We start from the raw sequence: 25,053 nt of genomic DNA, 5'->3' as shown, positions 1-25,053 counted from the left end.
TATGTAGTGCCTGCAGTTTTGGAAAGCATTCAGCCCTTATAGTATTGTGTGCTGCCTGTTGATCTACATGTAATGTAGTTCCCCTTTATTTTTCCTCTGGCATCCCAGAGAACTACCAGCCATATGGTGGCCGGTGTGATGTTAGTCACTGACAAATCCTCTCGACGACTCAAATGGGCTGGTAAACCTGAAGGATCTTTTACACCTTGGCAAATATGGTGAGAGCTGGTTGCCTGAGTTGTCAGATTTGGCAGGTTCAGCAGTCTCCAGCACACTGTCCAGTCAGTGCATTGTTGTTTAAATTTAACAATGGGAATGGTATTGCTGGGAGATTGACTTTTGGGAATGATAGAGGAAACATGGGCCTATTTGTACGGGAGGGCTGTTTATCCCTAATGCCTACAAAATCCTACAGATTGTTTAAAGCAGCACTTCAGCATACAGATACTTGATGACATGAAATCTGCAATGTTAAATTGTTCAAGTGATGTCTCCTATTTGATGCTTGTGTCAGAATTTAGTAATTGTGTAATCTTTTGCTTTCAGTGCTCAGGGGGAGTCAAAGGCCAAGAAAAGCACAAGCTCTTCTTCTTTCCATTCCCCTGGCAGTTCTGTGTCTCAGAGACATTTTCAGAATGATACAGTGATAACTTCCGGAGATGGGATGAGGCAGCTGCCTGCTACTACCTTCACACCTTCACCGTCTCTAGCCTACAGACCGCAACTCGCTGATGTCAGTGTTACTGGAGCCAGACCCTCCATGTCCTCTGCTGCAGGTTGGAGCTCTCATAATCTTGTTTTCTATAACTGTCATTTGTTTGTCCTACACATCTCCATATGAATAGACTTTTTTGAATAAAACCCTGAATAAATGGAAAACCAAAGAGAAGTGACAGGGGTAGTGACGATTGGAAGAACTGGTAAGTTACCACGTGACGTGGAAGCAGGTGCTTTTTCATTCGAGTGGTTGGACCCTGTCTGAGAAACATTGAGCAAGAGTAGGCCATTCAGCCTGTGACTCTGCCCTGCCATTCAATACAGTCATGGCTGATCAGCTCTTCAATGTCTTTTAGCTACCCAATTCCCATAATCCTATTCACTCCTGGAAATCAGAAATCTGTCAATTTTAACATAAAATACACTTGTTGACTAGGCTTTCACAGTTCTCTGTGGTAGAGAATTCCAAAGGTTCATGACCCTCAGTTAAAAACAAAACTCTTGTCATCTCAGTCCTAAGTGACATGCTCTTATTTTTAATTTGTCCCACTAGTCCTACATTCCCCCAACCAGGGGAACTGTTGCCTGCATCTACCCTGTCTATACCTTTAAGTATTTTGTAGATTTCAGTAAAATCAATTCAAAACTCTAGAGAATACAGGTCCAGTTTGCCCAATCTCTCGTCAAAAGACGTCCTAGAAGCAAGTCTGGTGAACCTTTGTTGCACTCCTGATCATTCACCAGGATCCAAATACAATGATTGGATTTGGATCTTTGCATTCTTTGGTAGTTGTATCTTGTGAATCTGATCAAAGTTTCGATGTCTTATCCCTTGTAGTTTCCTAGGAATTACTACGCAGTCCCCTAACTTGTTGTGAGTCTTGGAGGGGCATGCAGTTAACCCTACGATCCCAATGCATTGTTTAACTAATTGTAAAAGTTGGAATTACACTTTTCATTTTGGTTATTGCAGTCTCCATGCTCAACTCCCCGTTAAGTCTCCAACACCGCATGACTGCTGAACTCACTTATTTGGATGCTATAGAAGAGTCCGTCCGCCAGCTGTCGGAGATAGACAGGACCCGGGGAATTGCCCTTGCTCAACAAGAGACTGTGTCGTTGGCTCAGATCCTAAAGGTACTAGTCTACGCCTTGTGCTGTTTCAGAAACGGTTTTGTAAAGTTGTCTAAGTGACATTGGCTGTAACTTCTTATTGCAAGAATTATTCCAAATCAGGCAACATTCTGAGCAAAGTTCTTCAGTTAAATTGGGCAAAACAAAGGATATTCCAGAAATAGAGATTTAGATTTACTTAGCCTTGTGTTGTGTTGTACCAGGATAATGCCTAATCTTAAATGTGTAAATATAAGCAAAAAAACCTGCGCGTAACTGCATTTTTCAAATTGACTGATAGAAGCAGGCTAAACTTGCCCAGTTTTCAAGAAATTGCAGCTTTGCAAAATTTGAACCATTGTGATTTTTATTTCTAAAGTTGAAATCTCAAGCTAATTGATTATAAAGTCTTGTCATCTTTTATTGTTGAGATTTTAGTGCATTTGCATTCCAAGTTTTTCCCTCATTAGACTCTGCAAATTTACACACCAGTTTTTCACATTGCAATGTAGAGTGATTGTTCCTGTTTAATTGTTGTTTGTGTCCAGGCCCAACAGCAAAGACATGAGCATGACCTAGCCCTGCTGAAGCTGAAGGCTGAGCAGGAAGCTGTTGCAAGTCAGAGGCAGCTAGAGGAGGCCAGGCAGAAAGCTGTACAGGTACTTGAACATGTAACAGCTGTCTTGAAATGCAAATTATTCGGTGTTGACTGGTTCTTAGTGTACAGGAAGAACAAACAAATTGTATTTATAAAGTGCTTTTAACATAGAAGCCATCGCTCATCCCCACCCCTATCCTGCTCTGCTCTACCAATGAACTATTCCTGTCACCAAAGGCTAATCATGAAAATCAATGGCAACGGTATTGAGGTGATCAAAACTTGATCAAGGAGGTGAAACTTTAGAAGCAAAAACAGAAGTTGCTGGCGAAACTCAGCAGCATTTGTGGGAAGAAAGAAGAATTAACATTTAGAGTTCTGAAGAAGAGTCACCGAACTTTAGGACGTTCTAAAGAAAATCTGGAGAGTTTTTAAGCCCTTAAGAAGTGAATTCTAAAGATTGAGACCCACAAATTGATGGAGTGGGATCACACAAGATGACATCAGGAATGTAAGTGATGAGGGAGGTTATAGGGCTGGGGCAGGTTACAGAAATGGGGCAAAGGGAGGCCATGCTGATGTTGATTTGGGTGAGTAAATTTGGAAGGCTGTGGGTTCCTGTGTTTCTGTCTCTTGGAATTCTGTGTCTTAAGAGACAGGATGCTTAATTACTGCAATCCTTGCTATTGGTTTTTAGTTACTTGTGCAAGCTGGCTCCTTTTTGAATACCTTAGCAATTTCTTTGGTGTATGATTGACAGTGGGTCCTTCAATTGTTGACCACCTAAGCACTGAAATTTGTTTACTGAATCTTGGTGGGTCTCTGTCTTTCTTTAAGAAGCTCCTTAAAACCTATGTTTTGTCTAAGCAATTCTTATTATACCATTGGACTGTTAATCCAGAGACCCAAATGACATTCTGGGGACTCGGGTTCAAATCCTATCATGGCAGATGGTGGAATTTCAATTCAATTTAAAAAAAAAAAAAAAAAAAAATCTGGAAGTAAGAATCTAATGATGACCAAGAATCCATTGTCGACATTGTCAGAAAAACCCATCTGGTTCACTAATGTCCTTTAGGGAAGGAAACTGCCATCCTTACCAGGTCTGGCCTCCATGTGACTCCAGATCCACAGCAATGTGGTTGATTCTGAATTGCCCTCTGGGCAATTAGGGATGGGCAATGAATGCTGCTTAGCCAGCGACACTCTCATCCCGTGAATGAATAATGAAAAAAATTCTTATGCGGCTACTCGTCAAATTCTGTAATTGTGTTCTGTGAACTGCCATGAGATGTTATTGTATAAAGTTATGATATAAATGTCAGCTTTACTCATTGTGAACGTAGCTGCCTCTGAATGAAAACATTTTTGTTTCAAGCCCTGTTCTACGACTTGAATATAGCCTACTACAAACAGTCAATATGGAGCAGCACTGTTGCATTCTTAGAAACAATATCTTCCAGGCAAGACGTTAAAACGAGTTCCAATCTTCCTGTTGAAGTGGATAGAAAAGATCCATGTTAATATTTGAAGAGTAGGGGAGTTCTCCTAGTATCTTGAGCAATATGAATTCCTCAGCTGATGTAGGTACTGTCTTTTTAGGAGCTTGTCAAAGTTTCCTCCTTAAACGGCGTGACTACATTGCAAAGTCCTTTTCAACCAATGGAGCACTTTTACAAGTACTGAAGATGCCAATGGTACTGTGAAAGCTTTAACTCCTTTGAATGGCTTCTTCTGCTTCAGATTGTCACCATCTGAGGAGCCCAGTGCAGAACTGCCTCTCATACTATATTTGCAATCTCTTTGGCAGAACCCGTGCAAATGGTTTTGTTCTATGAAGATAAAGAGTATCCACTTGACCAACAAAGTAATTAGGATAGTAACAAAAATAGACTGCAGCTTTTTTGAATTGTTCTTGGGTTCAGCATGACGCCAGCAAGCAGGCCTTTATGGCCCACCTAGAGATCACCAGAACTATTGAATGCAAGTTCAAAATTTTGTTTTTGGGATATAGGAGCAAGAGTATAACAATCGTCCTCTTAATTCTCTCATGCAATTCACAGTTTTGCATTGGTTTATACCTCATTGCCCTTTGGCTTTTTGCCTCCCTTATCCCTCAAAACAGATGCAAAAGAAAAATATCACATAACAGCAACTTGCTATATAAAAAGCATTTAAAATAAATAAAGCATCTCAATGTGCTTCAAAAAGTCATCAAACAGGAAAGTTGCCACTGAGCCATTCAAGATACTCAAAATTTTGGTTAAGTTGGATTTTAAGGAGTGTTTGAAGGAAGGAATGGAGATGGGAGATGAACAGGTGGAGGAAATTATTATGATGGAATACTCCCCGCTTACCTGAATGAGTGCAGCTCTAGCAATGCTCAGGAAGCTCAACATCATCCAGTACAGCATGATTTGAATCATGTCCACCATCAAAAGTATCCATTCCCTGTGCCATCAGCACCCAGTAGCAATGGGGTGTACCATTTATGTATGCCCTGCAACAACTCATTGAAGGCTTCTTTGACACATCTAGACTCGTGAACTTTACTATGTGGAAGAGCAGAGCCGCAGATGCCTGGAAATGCCAGATATCATTATGACTTTAAAATATATTGCTCTTCCTTTGCTGCCTACAATTGTCTGACATACACTGGGAGTATCTGACATATACATGGATTGCAGTGGTTCAAGAGGTTGCTAACCTTCACCTTTTTAATGCCAGTTGTGGCTGGACAATCAGTGTCAGTGATATTTATATCCTGAGAATGAGTGAAATAATTAAATTCTGATTTTCTCTTCTAAATGGTCTGGTTTTAGTTTAAGGTTGTGCCCATGGTGGGGATTTGTACTCGATCTCACAATACCATGACCAGGTTAAATCAAAAAGAGCCAAAGAACTGTAGACGCTGGATATCAGAAACAAAAACAGACCATGACTAGGTTACTGTGCTTGTATCTGACATTGTGTGGAGGAGAGGGAAAGGCTTAAAAGATTGATTGTAAACAAAACTGGTGTCATTAAGCTTATGTTGCATGATGAAATTGACAGCAAGGTCAATGCAGTGTGCTTACTGGATCAAAAATAAATTTTACATTGCATTTTAATAGTGCACATCTCTTGGTTAAAGTATCTGAATTATCAATTTCCGGATGTGAAAGCCTCCTTTTTGTTGTGTTCTCAGGTGCACGCAGAAACGCTGCAGCAGTTTGCACAGGTTCGCCAAGAGATGCTGCAAGAGTCCACAAGTAAAATGATGACTCAGCAGGTGGAAGTTGCTAGGCTGGCAGCCGATACAGCACGTCAGGTTAAAGAGGTACAAGAAACTTGATCTTCATGTACTTGGCAAGATGGCCGTTTCCCCCAGTTATGCTGAAGACCCAGTGCTTTCTGGGGTTTTGAAGGAATTTCTCTCGTACAAATGTTGCGTTGAGTCAATTGTCGCTGTAGTTTGAATTTATCTCATTCTTGTAATAATGTGTCCCAAGGCAGAGCAGAGCAAAATTTAATACCATATTGCCTGATATTGAGTCAGATGACCAACTGCTTGGTTGAAGAAATTGGTCATATGGAATGTTATAAAAGTGGAAAGTGTTTAAAATTTGAGCAGGGTTAGGAGGGAATTTTGTAACTGAGGCCCAGTGGGGTGATGAAAATTTAAATGCTTAACGGCCAGTATTGGGGGAATGTAGAAACTTCAAAGGTTTGTAGTATTGAAGGAAACTACAGAGATAGAAAAGAGAAATATCGAAGCAAGGATAGGAATTTTTAAACTGAAGGTGTTGGCAAGTTGTGAATCAGCAAGCACCAGGATAGTGGGTAAAAGGGGCTCGGTATGAGGGTGCAGTCATTGGAGCTTTTGAATGAGTTGAAATTTATAGAAGGTCAGTCAAGAAAATATTGAAATAGTCATGTCTAGAAGTTTTTGAAAAAGAGTGACAGCTGCGGGGGAGCAATGTTGGGTGATGTGATGGAAGAGTTTACTGAAGGTGAGAATGTTCTTTGTTGAGCTGTGTAGTAGTTCTTTGTTCATGGAGGGAATTGCCTTCCTACTCATGACAGCATAGCTGGGATTGGTGGATCAATGCCACCTGAGTCAGTATGTAACCAGAGATAGTAGGAACTGCAGATGCTGGAGAATCCGAGACAACAAGGTGCAGGGCTGGATGCGGACTCCTCTATCCCTCTTCTATCCGCCTCCCACTCTCTCCCTGTTTATTTCAGAACCCCCTTCCCCTCCCCCTTTTCTGATGAAGGGTCTAGGCCCGAAACGTCAGCCCCTCTGCTCCTATGATGCTGCTTGGCCTGCTGTGTTCATCCAGCCCTGCACCTTGTTGTCTCAGTATGTAAACACCCCGTTTTCACTCCTTTCACAGCATTTGAGACCTTTAGCACATTGTTAGCCTCACACTCCCCTTTTGGAGAAAAGAAAACATGAAATGGAGTCACAAGGAATTGGAGCCGGAGCAGGAGTAGAGGTTTCATCCCCTCAAGCTTGTTTCCCCATTCTATAAGATCATGGCTGGTCCAACCCAGGCTTTAACTCATCTTTGATGCTAGCTCCTTGTGACCGTCAACTTTCTCAATATTTCTAAAAACTATCTACCTTCTTTGAAAATACTTTGAGATCTAGCTTTCACAATTCTCTGGCCCAGAGAATTCCAGGCATTCACTGTGAGAAAACAATTCTTTGCATTTTTTAAAAATGAATGTTCACTTCCGTGATGATGTCCCTTGGTTGGAGACTTTACCAGTGCTAGAACATCATCTCAGCATCTACCCTGTCAAGCTCCTATGAATCTTGTTTCCATAAGATCACCCTTATTCATCTAGACTCGAGTGAATAATGACCCTACCTGTTTATCTGTTGATAGATCAACCCTTTCATCGTAGACATCAGCCAAGTGAATCTTGTTTGAATGGCCTCCAACCCTGGTTTATCTTTTTTAAATATGGGAGCCAAAATTGTGCACAGTATTCCATGTGGCCTCAGCAACAACCACTGTGGTTAACTAATCCTCAGTCTATGCTAATAAATTACTCCCGATACTGTGAGCTCCTGTCTTGTGCAATAAACTTTTATGTAGCGCCTTATCAAATCCAAGTACAGAACATCATCAGATTCCCCTTTTTCAGCCCTGCTTGTTACCTCCTGTCCAACTCTAGCAAATTTGTCAAATTTGATTTCCCTTTCCCACAATCCTGTTGATCAACTTTTAATAATAAGCTTTTCTAAATATCCTGATATTTCGTCTTTAATAATCAACTCTACCATTCTACTAACAGCAGATATTAAACTAACTAGTCTATAGTTTCCTGCTTTCTCTCTCCTTTCCTTCTCGAACAGGAGCGTCACAGTAGTTTGCCAATTCACTGGATGCTCCTTGTATCCATTGAGTTCTGGAATACTTCAGCTGATACCTCAAATATCTCTGCAGCCAGTTGCTTTAAAAACATTTAATGTAGCCGTTAGGTCTTGTCTGCCTTTAGTCCTATTAGTTTGTCAAATATTTTGTCCTTTGTGACAAAGACCGTTATAACATCTTTCCTTCCATTAATACCTTGCTTATTTTCTATCTTTGGGATGATAACAGTATCCTCCTCCATGAAGACCAATGTAAAATATTGGTTTAAATTATTTGCCGTTTCCCTGTACCCATCATCAGTCCCCCAATCGGATCCTCCAAGGGTTTCGCACTCATTTTAGCTACTCCCTTTTTATATACCTGTAGAAATTCTTGCAGTTCATTTTTGTTTTGCCAATTTACTTTCATGATCAATTTTCTTCCTTTTTTAGTCATCCCACTGCTGGGTCTTTCTTGTACTTTGTAGGTACTGTCCTTGACTGCCTTTGTTAACCATGGGTGGTTCACCTTTCTCGTCAAGTTCTCCTTTTTGCCTCAAATAAAATTTTGCCAAGTGTTACGGAAAAAAAAATGGTATCACAGTGATCAAGCATGTGAACTTTTTAACACTGGATGGTTCAATTTTAATTATGTTCTCACTGGTTTTTGCTGTTTCAAAAGAAGAGCTGAGTTGACTTGGAAAGGAGGTGGCAGCTGATTCAATATTAATTTTCAAAATTAATTTTAATATTTGCAAAACATGATTTGCAAGACTGAGAGCAGGCGTCTAGCCAAATAGCCAATTCAAAGAGGTGGTGGCACAGGTATGATGGGGTGAATGGGGGCTTCTGATTTCCAAAGCAAAATGCGATCAAAGTTGTCTTCTAATCTGTGCTGTACTAACTCTTTCTGATTAGATGACTGAGTTGGCATGTGCACAGGTTGTAGCAGGATCTCTGACTGCTGCAAACCTATCTCGTGGAACAGCTCCTGTGCCAATGACAGTGCTGTTGGACCAGCAGAGGCAGCAGCATTCAGACTTCATGAAGCAACTGCGAACCAGGGCTGAATCTGACAGGTAAGATCTTTACACTGCCCCAATCTGATCAATAATGTTAAGCTTCAAGGCTTAATAATCTGAGGCTTGTTGCTCGTTGCACAGTTTTTGATGGTTTTACAACTACATCTGTGTTGTGATGAAAATGTTTGGGCCCTTTGCTCCTACTTGTATTTTATCCTTGAACTAAATTAGAAGAATTAAGAGGTATTTAGAGTTAGTTTAATAGTCTTCCACTTCAAAAGCACTGCTTTTTAAACTAGTTACTGATGGCATGCACCACTTATAAGGGTGTCTCACTCAGTTATTAGTGTGGGTCAAAACTCGGTAATTTGGAACAAGTTGGAACTGAACTGAAATATCTCTGGCAAGAGCATTCAGTGGGGATAAGACTGAATGGATGCTGCTGAAAATAGCCAACCAGTGGCTGGTGTAGGAATATGTCTGGTTTGCACAGTCTGCACCTCTGGGAAATAAAGGACTGTTGGTTCAATGTGGACTTGTGCTTTGAGGTCCGCTTAAACTGGACTTGAACACCTATTTTTTAAATTGATGTCTGAGCCTGTGTGTTGTATATGTATTGTATGTATTTATCTCCAAGTTTACAATGCTCTTAATTGCTTCAAAATTAATTAATTATTGAGATTGTGATGCTTGCGTCAGTTATCAGGTCCGCATGATGCGGAACACATCAGCATCCTCTCTATTGCTAAAACCTGAAGCTCCCAAACAAGGTGGGAAGTCATCCAGGGAGTAATTTTGGGGATCTAACAGAATCCTGGTATTCGGAGGACACACTCAATTGGTGAAAATAGTATTGTGCACCCAGCTTATGTTACTCTCTAAAGCAGTTTGTGTTAGACTACTTGGTACAATTTCTTGGAACAATTTATTCTGGAACCAATCAAGGAACAGGCTATTTTAGACCTGGTAATATGTAATAAGACATGATTGATTAATGAGCTCAAAATAAAAACCCCTTTTGGTAAGATTCAATATAGTATGAATTTCGCCTTTAGTTTGAGGGTGAGGAATTTGTTTCTAAAACTAGTATCTTAAATAAAGACAGTCACAAGGGTATAAAGTAGTCTTTGGCTAAAGTGGAATGGGAAAATAGTTTAGAAGGTTAGAGGCAGAAGAATCAATTAAAGAGTTACTTCATAATTCTCAACAAATATATATTTATATATGAGAAGGTGGCAACAGCGGTGCTTAGTTAAGGGAATTATGAATGACATCAAATTGAAAGAAAAGGTGTACAAAACTGTAAAGGTGGTAGTAGGCCAGAAGATTTTAAAATTTCAAACTATTGAAGGATGACCAAAAAAACTGATGGGAAATATTTTGTTCCTTGTGATGGAGACTGTTATAATGTCTTTCCTCCCATTAATGCCTTGCTCATTTGCTATCTTTGGGATGGTAGTACTATCCTCTGGATTAGTAAACCAATTGGGCAAATTAACCCACTAGTTAGTCAGCCTAAAGCAAAGTGTTCTTGTGATGCTGTGGTAGTGTCTCTACCTTTGAGCCAGAAGGCCTGGATTCAAGTTCCACCTGCTCTGGAGGTATCAACACATCTAGACAGATTGATTAGGAAATGAAACATGAGACAAACTTCAGAAACTAAATGTACAGTCTTGATGGTCTCTGGGAAATTCCAATTTTGACTGTATTTTGTATCCTCACCTGAGGCCTGATCTCAATCAGTGTTTCTCAATTAAACTGAATTGCCTTTTCTTGTTGAATATAATTGAAGCCTGTGCCGGTCCATATGCTCCCTTGTGCAAAACCTGTTGTAGCCTGTCAAAGAACAAGATTGAAAACTAAAAATCAGCTGATAGTCTGTTCAAGGGCTTAAACTAGTGACTGTTTTTATTGTGACAGTCGGCGCTGCAGTGTTGATCCCATTTCCCATTGAACTGAGACAGGAGGTGAGCTTGCTGAAATGTCTTCCACTGAAAAATTGCTTGAATTAAAAAAAAATGGCTGAGGTGGGATTGAATTAAGAAGCTCAGTGGGAAGTAGCTGACCAGTCTTTTTTCCTTTGTTTCATAGCAGAAAGAATGAAAGCAGCCAAACACCAGTTGGACCTATGGAGAAACCGCCAGATGCTAAAATTCGTTACTCAGCTTCATTAGACAGTCTGTCTGAGTCATCCAGACTCAAACACCATGATCGGAGGTGGGCTTTTTATGCTCACTGCAGATGCTTTTACATAATACAAAATTAATGCATAGCATATTTCTTGAGTACTGAAAACAACAAGTGCTGGAGATCACTAGGTCAGGCAACATCTATGGAGAATGTGCAAGCTAATGTTTCGAGTCTATTTGACTGTTCATCTGAGCTGGGATCTCCAGCATTTGTTGTTTTCAGTACAGATTCCAACATCTGCAGTAATTTGCTCCTATATTCCTTGAGTATTTTGCTTACTAAATGCCCACTAAATTGCAGCTCCTACTCATCAAATCACCTGTAGAGTATTGTGACCCCAATGCCAACAGTCCCCATTGGCTTGTTCAGTTACACCATATGTTAAGGCTGTGGCTGAAAGGAACAGAATCACTAGTCGTACAGCATAAAAACAGACCCTTTAGTCCAACTCGTCCATGCCGACCAAATTACCCGAACTAAACTAGTCCAATTTACCTGCGTTTGGCCCTTTATTCCTCTTAAACCTTTCTTGTTCACGTATCTCCCCAAATGTCTTTAAAGTGTTGTAACTATACTTGCATCTACCACTTCCACTGGCAGATCATTCCACGTGAAAAAGTTGATAACTGATAGCATGGTCAATAGTGAAACTGAATGAATTGCTGGGGATTGTTGCCCACGCAGGACCACACCTTGCTGAGCACAGCTCAGGGCCTCAAGGTGGCTGAATGTGGCTTGGGACTCCTTGGCGGTTGCCACATGCTGCTCAAGGCTTTGAGTTTGAGGAGCACAGCCAATTATGGATGGGGCTGGTTGTGGAAGGGAGGAGATGTTAAGTAATTCATGGAATGTGGGTGTCACTGGCTGTGCAAACATTTGTTGCCCAACGCTATTGGCCTTGAGGAGGTGGTCGTGATCTCCCTCTTTGAAGCACTGCAGTCCATGTGGCATAGGCCCACTGGCAGTGCTGTTGGGTGGGAGTTCCAGAATTTTGACCTAATGGCACTGAAGGACCAGTGATAGATTTTCAACTTGGGATGGTAGTGGCTTGTAGCTGGTTATGTTCCCACGAATCTGCTTCCCTTGTCCTTCTAGATGCTGTATTGGTCATGGGTTTGGAAGATGCTATTTAAGTATTATGAATTTATGCAGTGCATCTTCTAGACAGTACATACTGCTGCTCTGAGGATTGGATGTGGTACCAATCAAGCAGTCTGCTTTTTCCAGATGCTGTCAAGCTGCTTGAATGTTGTTGGAGCTGCACCCAAACCTAGACCAGTAGTGAATATTCTATCACACTCCTGATTTGTGTCTTGAGGATGGTGGATTGGCTTTACGGATTGGGAGGTGATTTACTTTCTGCAGGATTAATTGCTTCTAATCTTCTCTTGTGGCCACTGTGCTTATATGGCTAGTCCAGTTCAATATCTGGTCAATAGTAACCTCCAAATTGTTGATAGTGGGAGATTTGGAGAAGGAGGGTGCATGGTTGTGGGTGAAGAGCTTCAGGCTGAAAGCAAGGAGGAGAGGAAATGATGTAGAGGTTGAAAATGGATAGGTGGAGAAAGATGCTGCAAAGGAGACACAATAGTCTTTTCTCTTTGTGCTGTTGTCAGCTGCTCTACTCGCACTACTGTAGAAATGTCAATGCTCGCGTCACCAAATCAAATAGGAGCCTCTTGTCATAGTCTTTCCAATACAGTGCCCATTAAACACCTTGCCTTATCCATTCCTCTTACTTCTCCCATTTGAAATAAGAGCAAAAGAGCAAAATAACTAGGAGCAGGTGTATAAATTCAGCCCTTTGTGCCTGCTTTTCCATTTGATCCAATCGTAACTTATCTCCTTTGTTTGACCACAACTTTCCTGTCAGCTCTCCTTAACTCTTCAACCCATTAGTAATTAAAAATCTGTCTCCTCCTTAAATTTATTTAATGTCCCAGAATCCACTGTACTCTGGGGTAGTGAATTCCACAGATTCATGATCCTTTTGAGAGAAGTAATTCCACAAGCTTCCCCTTATTCTAAAACTGACCCTCATTCTAGATTGAACCCTTCGCTACATCTACTTTGTCAATCCCTTTACCATCTTAAACCTCAATTAGACCTCATCTCATCTCATTCTTGACATCCAATGTATATGAATGCAAGTAATGGTTGTAGTTCAGCTTGTGACAATTTTAACAACTCTGTCGCAGAGGGTATTTGTTCAAAATTGAACTGGACAGTAAGTGCATTTTTGGTAATAAATGGTTAACTTGTTTAAATACATTAATATAATGAAGTTTTGTTATTAGAAAGACTTACTGTTGGAGATTTGGTTAAGGGAATGTTCCAATCAAAGCAATGGGAAGTCAATGTCCACCCAAGCGTGAGGTAGTACACCGGTCAAAAGAATAAAGAGACCACTTCTTCCTTCGAAATATCTACTCAAATAGGACAGAGGGATCTGGGGGTAGAAATGAATCACGAACAGTAAATGGTGCAGGTTCATATGGTTATAAGAAGAGTAGAGCACAGGGGTTTGTTTCTGAAGCAACACAATGGAAATGTTAGATTTGTGTAGCACCATGGATGGATCACCCTTGGAGCACTGTAAACAGTTCTGATCTTCATATAGTAATATGGATGTAGAGGCAATAGAGAATATATTAAGAATATTTACTGAATTATATCAAAATGGAATTTGAATCCATCAAGCAAGATTGGGCGGTCTTGTCTCATTGAAGAAGATTGACATGGCAGAGGCTATTAAAGTTATATAGGGGTTTGATAGGGTAGACATAGAAAAGATATTTCTACTTGTGAATAAGACTAGAACCGGAGCTGTTGTAATTGTAGTCAGTATTAAATTTTTTTGCAGGGGGGCAGGGGGGCGTCTTTACCCCAAAGGGGGTTAGAATGTGGAACATAAGCCACCAGGAATAATAAAAGCAAATAGATTAATTCAAGGAGAAGCTCTGAATACAAGAGGCCGAAGAAACATATGTTGATAGTGTTAGATGGAGAGATACAGGAGGAAGGCCTGTGTAAATCTCAAATACCACCAGTTTGTTTTTGTTTTCTGAAACTAAGCATCTGCGTTGATCTCTCTCTCATTTGTAGCAGCAGCAGCGGCAGTAGTAGGCACGACAGTCCCTCCTTACCATTTTCAGAGAAAAGCAGAACTTTCTGCCATGCAAAGGGAAACAGCTCTATCGAAGAGGTGGTGAAGACAGCAGCTGACGACTCGATCCACAGCGACAGTGTGCCTTCGTTACCTGATGAGAAAGGTGAATTCTTTAAACAGAAATTATGTTTTGTCTTCTGACCTTCCACTGATCTCATGAATTAAATGGGAAAGCATGTCTCTCCAGTTAGATGATCAGACTGAATCAAATCTATTGTCAGATTAAAACTCTTTCCCTACCTAAAGGAAATGAAAATGCCATGAGTCAGATAAGCACAAAATATTTTGCACTGATTTATTTAAAGATTCTGTTATTCAGTCATGTGATTAAGCTATTAAACCCAACTTTCCTTTTTGTTTTCCTTGGATCTTAAACAATCTGTGATTCAATGTAACGGTTGTGTTGAATCTATAATTTTATTCTAACTTAGCTCCTTGAGCAACTAATTAATCCAAGGATTCTAGCTTGGCCTCTAACTTTGTTAGAACTGAAAAGTTCAAAATCTTTCATTTGAGTAATGGGAAATAACAGAACAATGTAAATCATAAATTGTCTCTCCAGACTCTGCTTCTGTTGCCACTGAGTACTCACTCAAATTTGATGAGTCGATGACCGAAGATGAGATTGAAGAGAAATCCTTCCGTTCCCTTCTGCCATCAGAGAGCCATCGCCGCTTTAATATGGAGAAGAAACGCAGCCAGCAGGATGATTCGGATGAGGACATAGCGCGGGATCAGTCGTCTTCAATAGCTGTAAAAGTGAGTTCTCCTACAGGTTAGCTGAGGTGCCAATCAGTGGGATCTCAGTGCTTGGAATAGTTGCTCCTCTCCATGTTCTAGGTGTTTTGCCATGAGATTCAGATGTAAGGGACGAGGAGCAGATGGGGCAATGAGTGTGAGCCAACTGTGGGATTGGGGCTGTTTTTTTAAAATAAGTACCAAGTGCTAACTGACTGTCCCCAGAGTTTATAAATCTTGAAGAGCCTTTGTGATTGAGTTACCATGTAGTGAAGACAAAGATTAATATTTATTGGGATTCCTTGCTCACCCAGTCAGGTAAACACAGCTAAATTTGTCTACCAAAAATAGTCCCTGAATTTACAACTTTTTACTGTTCGTTAGAGGTAATAATAAGTGGAGGTAGAAGACAAAATAGCACTTGCAGGGGAATTTGATTTGATCAAGAGAGATTTGTACAGATAATGGGAGATATTCTAATTGGAAGGATATGGTTAGTTGTATCCTGCACAGATCTATGTTGGAGCCCTATCTATTCACTATTTATTAACCACTCATAATGAAAAGAAAGCCACATGTTCAAAATTTGGGGCCACTCTATAGATTGGCAAACGATCTCCAGTGTAGGTAATGGAAGCATAAAATTAAAGAGCAATCTTGATAGATTAAGCAAATGAAAAGCTACAGATGAGTTTCAATGCAGGCAAGTGAGAGGTTGGATCAAAATATGATATTTCTTGATTGTGAAAGACAACAGACATTGGTGTTGAAAGGAAACTTGGCAGTGGGGGTGATCAAGGTGAATAGTTCATTAAAATGGCACAAACAGGTACAGAAAGTGATCAAGAAGGTAATGGAATGCTGACTTCTATATCTAAAGAAGACTACAAGACAAAGGATTAGAAGTCCAGCTTCAGCAATTCAAAACCCTAGTTAGACTGAGCCTTCAGTGCTGGGCACCATGGCTTAAGTATCATCTTTAGTTGGACGTGCAATATGGATTTATTGAAGTGATACTTGGATTCCAAAGCTTAAATTAAGAGGAGACATTAAATAGATAAAATGTTGGGGTCAGAACTTTCAGGTTGATATGGTGGAACACTTTAACACAGAATTGGATTAAGTTTGAAACTTCTTTCCACAAACAGCGATTGATTTTAAATCAGTTGCAAACTTTAAGTCTGAAATTGATAGATTTTTGTACCAAAATGCTGAAGGGATCTGGGACAAAGGCAAGGATTTGCCATGATCATGAAGATTACCATGATTTGGGTGAATGGTGGAATAGACTCAAGAAGTTAAATTGCCTCCTCTTGTCCTGATGTTGACGCAACTATCTCACCCTTATTCTCTCCAAATGCAACTCCTGTTCTGTTTTTGATTATTTATCAGAACCTGGCAGCAAATTAGTGGCTGGAGTTCTGACCAAAAAATGATGATATCAGGGGCGTCACTGGCCTTGGTGTGTTTCACAGATGAAGCAGAGAGTGGGGTTAAAAGGGTCTTTCTCAGGATGGCAGCCGGTTCCACAAGGGTCAGTGTTGGACCACAACATTTCACTTTATACATTAATGATCTAGATGAAGGAACTGAGGGCATTCTGGCTAAGTTTGCAGATGATACAAAGATAGGTAGAGGGACAGGTAGTATTGAGGATGTGGGAGAGGCTGCAGAAGGATTTGGACAGCTTAGGAGAGTGGGCACAAGTGGCAGATGGAGTGCAACGTGGGAAAGTGTGAAGCTATGCACTTTGGTAAGAAGAATGGAGGTATGGACTACTTTCTAAACGGGGAGAAAATTCCGAAAGCTGAAGTGCAGAGAGACTTGGGAGTTCTAGTCCAGGATTCTCTCAAGATAAACTTGCAGGTTGAGTCAGTAGTTAGGAAGGCAAATGCAACTTTGGCATTTATCTTGAGATGACTTGAATATAAAAGCAGGGATGCACTACTGAGGCTTTATAAGGCTCTGGTCAGGCCGTATTTGGAGTATTGTGTGCTGTTTTGGGTCCCATATCTCAGGAAAGATGTACTGGTCCTGGAGTGGGTTCAGAGGTGGTTCATGAGAATGGTCCCAGGAATGAAAAGCTAAACATATGAGGAACGTTTGAGGACTCTGAGTCTGTACTCAATGGAGTTAGAAGGATGAGGGGCGGTCTAATTGAAACTTACGGAATACTGAATGACCTAGACCGAGAGGATGTTGAGAAGATGTTTCCATTGATAGGAGAGACTAGGAACTGAGGGCACAGCCTTGGAGTAAAGGGAAGACCTTTTAGAACAGAGATAAGGAGAAACTTCTTTAGCTAGAGAGTGGTGAATCTGTGGAATTCAATGCCACAGAAGGCTGTGGACACTAGGTCATTGAGTATATTTAAGACAGACAGATAGATAGGTTCTTGATTGTCAAGAGGATCAAGGATGACTGGGAAAAAGCGGGAGAATGGGGTTGAGAAACTTATCAGGAATGATTGAATGGTGGAGCGGACTCGAAGGACTGAATGGCCTAATTTCTGCTCCTATGGTCTTATGATGAAATGAGAGAGGGACTGCCAGCATTCACTAATCCTGATAAATATTGGGACACTTTGATGGGATCACTTGTGATGCAGCATGATTGGCATGTCTGATGATACTCCCACCTACTTTTAATGGTTGCTGTTGTTTGCACTCAGTCCTAAGTTTTCTTGGGTTACAGGACAAGTTTTAGTTGGATCAGGGAAGCAGCTCACTTCATTGTGTACTGTTTGTCTTCCTGTCTTTCACTGTTCAGCATGATTTGAGCATGCCCTTCTCTGGGGGACAAGACAGTTTCTCCAAATTCACCATGGAGATGGTGCGGCAGTACATGAAGGAAGAGGAGATGCGTGCACAGCACCAGGTGTCACTCCTCAAGCTACGAGAACGAGCCTTGAAGGAAAAGACCAAAGCAGAGCTGGCCTGGTTGGAGCACCAGAAAAAGTGAGTAGCTGACGTCAAGCTTAATAGGCTTTCAAAAATGCTAAGTAGGAATGTGCATACAGCAGATACTTCCAATAATACTTTCCAGCGAAGGGGGAGACCATTTTCTTTTCTCATTGCAGTGGGGCTGTTGTGCAGATTGTAGGTATTCACATCATATGTCCTCAATGCTATTGTGGATTGCGTAGAATGAAGTCAATTTTGATTGGGTTTTTCTTCAAATTTTCAAGTTCATTCTTTGAATTTGGATGTTTCAGATAATGCTCGTTCTTGAAATGGTTATAGTGGTGGACTGCCTTGAGCCACTGCAGTCTGCTTAGTAAATATAAACCCACAAGTGCTGTTAGGTTTGGAGTTCAGAATTCTATAACAGATTGATGCAAGACTGTTTTCATAACCCACGGCTCAGAGGGTTTTTATCAAAATTCTCCAGTGGATGTCAGCTCTGCTGGCAAGGCCGGTATTGTTGTCAATCTTTCGTTGTCCTTGGGAAGGTGATAGTGAGCCAGTTCACCTGGTACATGTACATCCACAATGCAGATAGGAAAGGAGTACCTGGAATTTTGACCCTGTAGCAATGAACGAGTGATATATTTCAAATTCAAGATAGTGTGTGGCTTGGAGAGGAACTTGCAAGCAGTAGTGTTACCATGTTATCTGCTGCCTGTGTGCTTTTAGGTGGTAGAGGCCACAGGCTTTGAAGGACATGTCAAAGGAGTATAGTTAGTTCCTGCAGTGCATCATGTAGATAGTACACATAGCTGTCATTGTCGATTGATGAAGGGAGTGAATGTATAGGTTGGTGAATGGAGTGCTGATCAAGTGGGTTGCTACATCCCAGATGGTGTCATATTTCTTCTTGGACATGAACTTGGGAGACAGGAAATGGTTACTTAGTGAAGAATTCCCAGCCTCTGACCTGTTCTTGTTGACACAGTCTCGTGTAGCTCGGCCTGTTCGGTTTCAGGTCAAAGGTGACTCCAGTGTGTTAATTGTGAGGGAATCAGTGGTGATAATGTCATTGAATATCAAGAAGATTACTAGAGATGGTCGTTGCATGGCATGTGTGGTGTGCATGCCAACCATGCTGCCATGATACTGCAGTCACATCTGCAAGACTAGGGGTGGGCAGCAGATTACTTCTCCAAAGAGCATTCTTGTATTAGTTTTTATGCTGCTTAACATCTTTGTGGACAAGTTTACCGATACCAACTTTTTATTTCCAGTTTTTCTTTTAAAGTACCCTTTTAATTTTGTGAAAATAAGCAAGTCTTGTTGAAATAATTTTTCTCCAAGTTGAATATGACAAGCATGGAGGGGCATTAAAGTTGCAATACATCAAGGAGGATTTGCTATTTAACGGAATCTTAAACTGATCATTCTGTTTCTGGTTTAGTTGCTAATTCAGCAGTGGTGAAAATGCATGATCGACTTGAGCTGATTTACACAAGTTTGTCTCTAAATTAGAGCATCATTACACCATGTGACTTTGCCATGTTCTCTAACCAGACGCCTTAGAGACAAAGGAGAAGATGACAAGATGCCACCCATTCGTAAGAGACAGCGTGGGCTTCTTCTGAGGCTGCAGCAGGAGCAGGTATGACCAGAAAGAAATATGGAGCTATCCCCTAATCCATGATCATCGAGCATGCTTCCCCAAGGTTTTGATTTGGTTGCAAACCTTTTTTTAAATGGTGTGAAAAGGATCCAGTTTTTCCTTGAAATGCCAACAACAAGTAATGCTAACAACAAGTAATTCTGTATATAATGTGTATGCTATATCTAGGGATACAGATTAGTAACACATTTCCATGCCTTGGTGTATTTGAACAAGGCTGTCCCACTGGCAATGCTTTGCTATGATTATCTTCAGGATGGCACATTAAGGGGAAGCTTATTAACCAAGTCTTGAGAAGAATGATTGTATAATGCGGCCAGAATACATTTTTATGCACCTTGATGTATTGTGAAATTGTTGATTTTTTCCCCCGCCTCATCCCTCCATATGAAAGAAATTAGCTGTCTGCTTGTTATTGCAATGGATGAGCTCTTATGCATGCAAATCAACAGATTCCAGTTATCACTGGTTATCAAGTGCCCTTCATTGGCCTTTAATTTATGATGTTAAGGGAAGGGGTGCAACATTGGAGGTTTTATTACCATTTAAAGGTTTTATTTTTCATCATTACCTTGCCCTTGAAGTGTAACCTTTTTTAAAAAAGACTGCTCCCAGGGCATGCTGTTGTTAACTAGGTGACCACTTATTTTGGATTCCTAATTGCTTTCGAAATGTTGGTGAGCTGCTGCTGTGAGCCTGGTTAAAACATTGCCTAGTCTCTTATCTATTTCATGTGACTTTGTCTTAAAGCTACCTTCATGGTTTTCCCTTTGTCCCTTTACATTCATGAATTTCGAATTTGATTTCTTCCACCTGATTGATGTTCCCTCAACCTGAAATTTGACACTGATAGCAAGCCAAATTAGCATTACCACCACTGGAGTCGAACACTGTGAAATTAAGATATTGAACAACACTCAAAATTGCTCAATTGTTCCTAACCTGACTTTAGAAATAACAGATCTTGAACGTCAAGGTTATAACTTAAACAAAAATAAACAACTTTATATGTACAATCTAAGTTCAATCTTCTTTGAACATTAACCCTACTTAGACACCAACAGACAGAGTTAAGGGATAAACTAGAAAAAAGAAACAAATCGTAATTTTCCCATTGAATAACTGTTTCAACATTGCATATCAGGCCTTCGTGAAATCCTTGGTCAATTAGTTGTATTACAGGTACATAGGGCTTGATTTCTGAAGTCACCAGTCAACGCAAATGGCTTCCGTAGACCTCTGGAGACTAATGCTTATTTCTTACTGTTTGGGAATTATTTCTCCGAACTTTCAACATTCAATCATTGGAGAATAACTAAAGAGAGCAATGGAAAACAGCCAGTCCAGAAGTTTCCAAAACAAAACTGCCTCCAGCTCAAACCCAGTCAGAACCAGTTCACTTTGTTTTTCCCCTCTTGTTCAACATTCTCTAGTTGGCTGGCCAGCATCGGTCCATCCTTTATTGATCAATTTAACATCCAACTAGTCTCTCAGCATGGCAACATCCTGGTGCTGAAATATCTGGAGTGTCCTTAGATCAGTAATTAACCTCCAGTATCTTTCCAGGTCAGCAGACATCTATCTTTGTTCTCCACTCTTTTAAAATAAATTGCTGTTCAAAGTTCAATTCTCAACTTCAGCGCATAGTTCCAAACTAAAGATGAGAAAAGTAAATATAGCGATGAGCTCAACAGGTTGCTGATTTTTGTTGGCACAGATATTGCCAATCTGTAGGCAGTGTCACATGCACTTGGAATGTTATGTTATTTGCTGTTGGACCCACTGCACGTTTTGCCAGATTCTGTATTCACTCCATGCAGGCATACTTTCCAACTTTCCCAGCAGCAAGAGCTAATAAGCAATTCTTGAGAGTGGAAATCTGCCTGTTTATTCTGCTGCTTTCTCTTATGTTAAGTACGTGGCTGCTGAGAACAGTTTTTCCATGTTTCAGTACTCAGATAGGTTAACTCACCACAGGCTAGGAAGCAACCTTCTGAAATAAAATCAAAAATTGGAAACGTTCAAAGTTAGGCAGCATCTGTAGAAAGAGAACACGAGTTAATGTTTCATGGTAATGACTTTTCATCTGGGATGTACTTGTCTGTTTGACTTAGTGTTGCACATAACATTTTATCTAAAAAAAACCAAAATTTTCATCGAGGACAAGCATTATAAATTGTACAGGTTGCACAATGCCATCTGAAAACTGTGCAACTTATAACTTATGGGTTGTGAAGTTGTGTGACCTGACTTTATTTTTGTCTGTGGTCTGTCAACAAATTTATTTTGTTGTCAACGTACAGACCCTTTCCCTGTTACGTTGATTTGTTCTTTAACATAGTAATACGTTGCACCCAATTTCATCACAGGCTGAAATCAAGCGTCTTCAAGAAGCCAACAGGGCTGCTCACAAAGAGAGACAACTAATTCTGAAACAGCAGGAGGAGATTCAACGTATGCGCCAGACCACCATCAAAATTCAGGAGAAACTGAAATCAGCTGGGGAGAGCAAGTTGGTTAGTATCCCACCATTTGCAAACAATATACCCTCCTGAACTGTTCAATGCAAGGTTACTATGTAAGTAAGAAGTTACTTACTCAGCAGTATTAATGAGGGGTGATCACCTACAATCCAAGCTTGCTATTCAGCAAAGTCTCTAGTCTATATTATCATTACAATGCATGTAAGAATGGTTTATCTGCTGGTCAGAAACGTCACCTTGAGCCTCAGTACTTCTACTAAGTTGATAATATGTTCACATATTTATTTATGTAGAGGCCAGATCTCTGCAACCTAAAACTCTATGTTGCCAAGAATGCCATGCTTTGTGTTCATAGATATCGAGTGTTATTCTGCATTCTGTAGCAATGAAAGCACAAGAAATGGAGCTTTCAGCCAATGTGTTCTTTTGCTCCCTGTAATCTGCCTCCCACTTGTTATTAGCATATCCTACAAAGGTTTCAAAACAACTGTAGCACTTGATAATGTGTGTAGGAATGGGACTAGGTTGTTGATCCACTCATCTGATTGCATTTACTTGTACTATAATTGATCTACATCTCGCCACCTTAGTCTGTTTTACTTAATAAACATTCAAAACAAACAAAAAAATCTGGCTCATTTCTGAAATGTTCAACTAATTGAAAGCCTCAACATTTTTATTTGAATGGGTGAAACAGGGAGGGGATAGGGATGGGCAAATATTGGAATTTGCATCAGACAGTGCATGAAGGACTGTTTCCTAAATGGCTTAGCATTGGTTTTAAAATGGTCTCCCATACCAGAAAAAAAATTCTCTCTAGCTATCATTTTAGTTCCTTTAATTATCTTAAATGCCTGAAACTAAATTAGATATTCTTTACTCTTCCATACTCGGAGTGCGGGAGATGACGGGATTACAGGCCTAGTCATAATTTAACCTTTTTAACCAGAGTATCATTCTAGAATCTGCATTGCACCCTCTCCACGTGCAATACATACTTCCTGAGGAGCAATTCCCAGAGCTGAGCACTCCAAGTTTGACGCGCACGTGTACTATTGTTTATCTTTTGTGTGTTAAAATTGCAGACCCCAGACATTGAAAAGCACTGCCTGCTTGAAAGGAAATGATGCTGCTTAGTTGCAGAAATCACTCTCTGATGACTCATCTGTATTTTATCCCAGCAAATTCTGGAACTGTTTTCTTTTGGGAGCAAACTTAATTTTCCATGCATCCATCTTTGTATTTTCTTAGGTTCAAACTCTACAGGAGCAGCGGAATGCAGAACAAACAGACGTGGAGAATGTTTCCAAAGTGAGCCACACTTCCAGTCCCCTGCAAACAGATATGGAGACACGGAGCCCCTCCCCTGTTTCGATCTCGGGCAGTGAGACTAGCAGCATCATGCAAAAACTGAAGAAGATGCGCAGTCATATGGATGAAAAGTAATATGTCTAATCTGTTATGGCTTCTTATAAGGCATATTGCTGTGAAAGGCTGGCAAACCTAACTACCTCATTTGTCAGCTGGTGAATGTTTCAGTAGAGTAGGCGCAAGAGAACGCGGCTCTGTGAAACCCATTTAACTCTTGCTTTTCTAAAGGCAATGTGTTTGCTGCATATGGTGTTTTCAATTATCCCATCTGAGGTGTTGTCATCTTTGACCCTGTGAGTGGGGCAGCAAAATGCAAATATGATCTCACCACTACTCTCTCCAAGTAGTGCAGTTTTTTTCCGACCCTCATTTATTTTTATTTACACCCATTGCCCTAGCACAACAGCCACAAAATTGGATTGCAATGTGAAAATTTTGACGAGTGTGAAGCTTGCTTTGCCTTTCGGTGGAGGGTGGTGGGAAGCTGGAGGTACATGCAGATGTTGCAGTAATTGTTCTTCTTGATGGAATTATCCGCTCAATGTCAATGTGTAAGCTTTTTTATCCTGTGGAGAGGATTGTATAAGATATAGAGGAAACAAGCAGGATGGCACCGTGGCTCTGTGGTTAGCACTGTTGCCTCACAACGCCAGGAACCCGGGTTCGATGTCCATCCTCTGGCAACTGACTGTGTGGGTTTCCTCCCGCTGTCCAAAATAATGCAAGTTAGGTGGATTGGCCATGGGAAATGCAGGGTTACGGGGATAGGGTAGGGGATTGAGTCTGGGTGGGATGTTCTTTGGAAGGTCAGTGTGGACTAAATGGGCTGAATGGCCTGATTTCCACACTGTAAGGATTCTAGGATTCTATAATCTGTTCTAATCAGTTCACACCAGTGTTCCTGCTCTATTAGAGTCTCTTGTCACCTTTGCTCATCTGTTATCCTAACCCTTTATTCCTTTCTCCCTCTAATCTTGTCTATCTTCCTCTAAACACATGTATGATATTTGATTCAACCACTCCCTGTGCATTCTTCATTTCTGTAATCCAATTCTGCAGATGTTTCTTAACTCCTTGTTGGATTTCTTGGCAACTACTTTGTGGCCTCAAGTTATGCTGTTCCCTATGAAAGTAAGCATTCTCTCGGCATCCAGTCTGTCAAACCCTCCCATCATTTTAAAGATGTCTATTATGTCCCTCCTGGGCCTTTACCCAGAGAAAACAGATGTGACCTGTCAACCCTTTCCTGATGTCTAAACCCACACATTTGTGATCAACCGTGTCAATCTTCTCTGTACCCACTTCAGTGTCTCTATTTCTATTTATAGTATGGGGATCAGCCTTCACACCGCATCCAAGTGTTTGATTCAGGTTTAGCATATTTAATAAATAATTAGATGGGGAGAATGTGCTATATTACTGGTGTTTTTCTCTTGTATGTCTTAATTTAGGTATTCTATGTTATATATTATATATTATAATATATTAAGATATATATCTTAATTTAGATAAATGAGGTGCTACATTTTGGTAAGGCAAATCAGGGCAGGACTTATGCACTTAATGGTAAAGTCCTGGGCAGTGTTGCCAAACAAAGAGACTTGGGGTGCAGGTTCATAGTTCCTTTAAAAGTGGAATCACAGGTAGGCAGGTTAGTGATGAAGACGTTTGGTATGCTTGCCTTTACTGGTCACTGCATTGAGTATAGGAGTTGGGATGTCGTGTTACGG

General features: G+C 40.6%; 1 protein-coding gene across 3 annotated transcripts in view; it reads left to right on the top strand.

Moving 5' to 3' along the window:
• cep350 (centrosomal protein 350) overlaps nucleotides 1–25,053 on the top strand; it is a 122,860-nt gene that overhangs the window by 51,515 nt on the left and 46,292 nt on the right. For 2 of the 3 annotated variants that reach the window (XM_048601910.1, XM_048601908.1), the window contains exons 15-26: nucleotides 547–776; nucleotides 1,691–1,854; nucleotides 2,379–2,489; nucleotides 5,616–5,747; nucleotides 8,694–8,854; nucleotides 10,889–11,014; nucleotides 14,093–14,259; nucleotides 14,719–14,915; nucleotides 17,664–17,851; nucleotides 19,361–19,448; nucleotides 21,839–21,985; nucleotides 23,204–23,394. In XM_048601910.1, the coding sequence (XP_048457867.1) occupies nucleotides 547–776; nucleotides 1,691–1,854; nucleotides 2,379–2,489; nucleotides 5,616–5,747; nucleotides 8,694–8,854; nucleotides 10,889–11,014; nucleotides 14,093–14,259; nucleotides 14,719–14,915; nucleotides 17,664–17,851; nucleotides 19,361–19,448; nucleotides 21,839–21,985; nucleotides 23,204–23,394 (1,902 nt within the window). The remainder of the gene's footprint in view (nucleotides 1–546; nucleotides 777–1,690; nucleotides 1,855–2,378; nucleotides 2,490–5,615; nucleotides 5,748–8,693; nucleotides 8,855–10,888; nucleotides 11,015–14,092; nucleotides 14,260–14,718; nucleotides 14,916–17,663; nucleotides 17,852–19,360; nucleotides 19,449–21,838; nucleotides 21,986–23,203; nucleotides 23,395–25,053) is intronic. The other variant, XM_048601911.1, reaches the window with a different exon arrangement.

Source organism: Rhincodon typus, chromosome 10 (assembly GCF_021869965.1).
Source record: "Rhincodon typus isolate 14 chromosome 10, sRhiTyp1.1, whole genome shotgun sequence".
In the NCBI taxonomy this organism is placed as follows: Eukaryota; Metazoa; Chordata; class Chondrichthyes; order Orectolobiformes; family Rhincodontidae; genus Rhincodon; species Rhincodon typus.
This window is presented reverse-complemented; position numbering and strand designations above follow the sequence as displayed.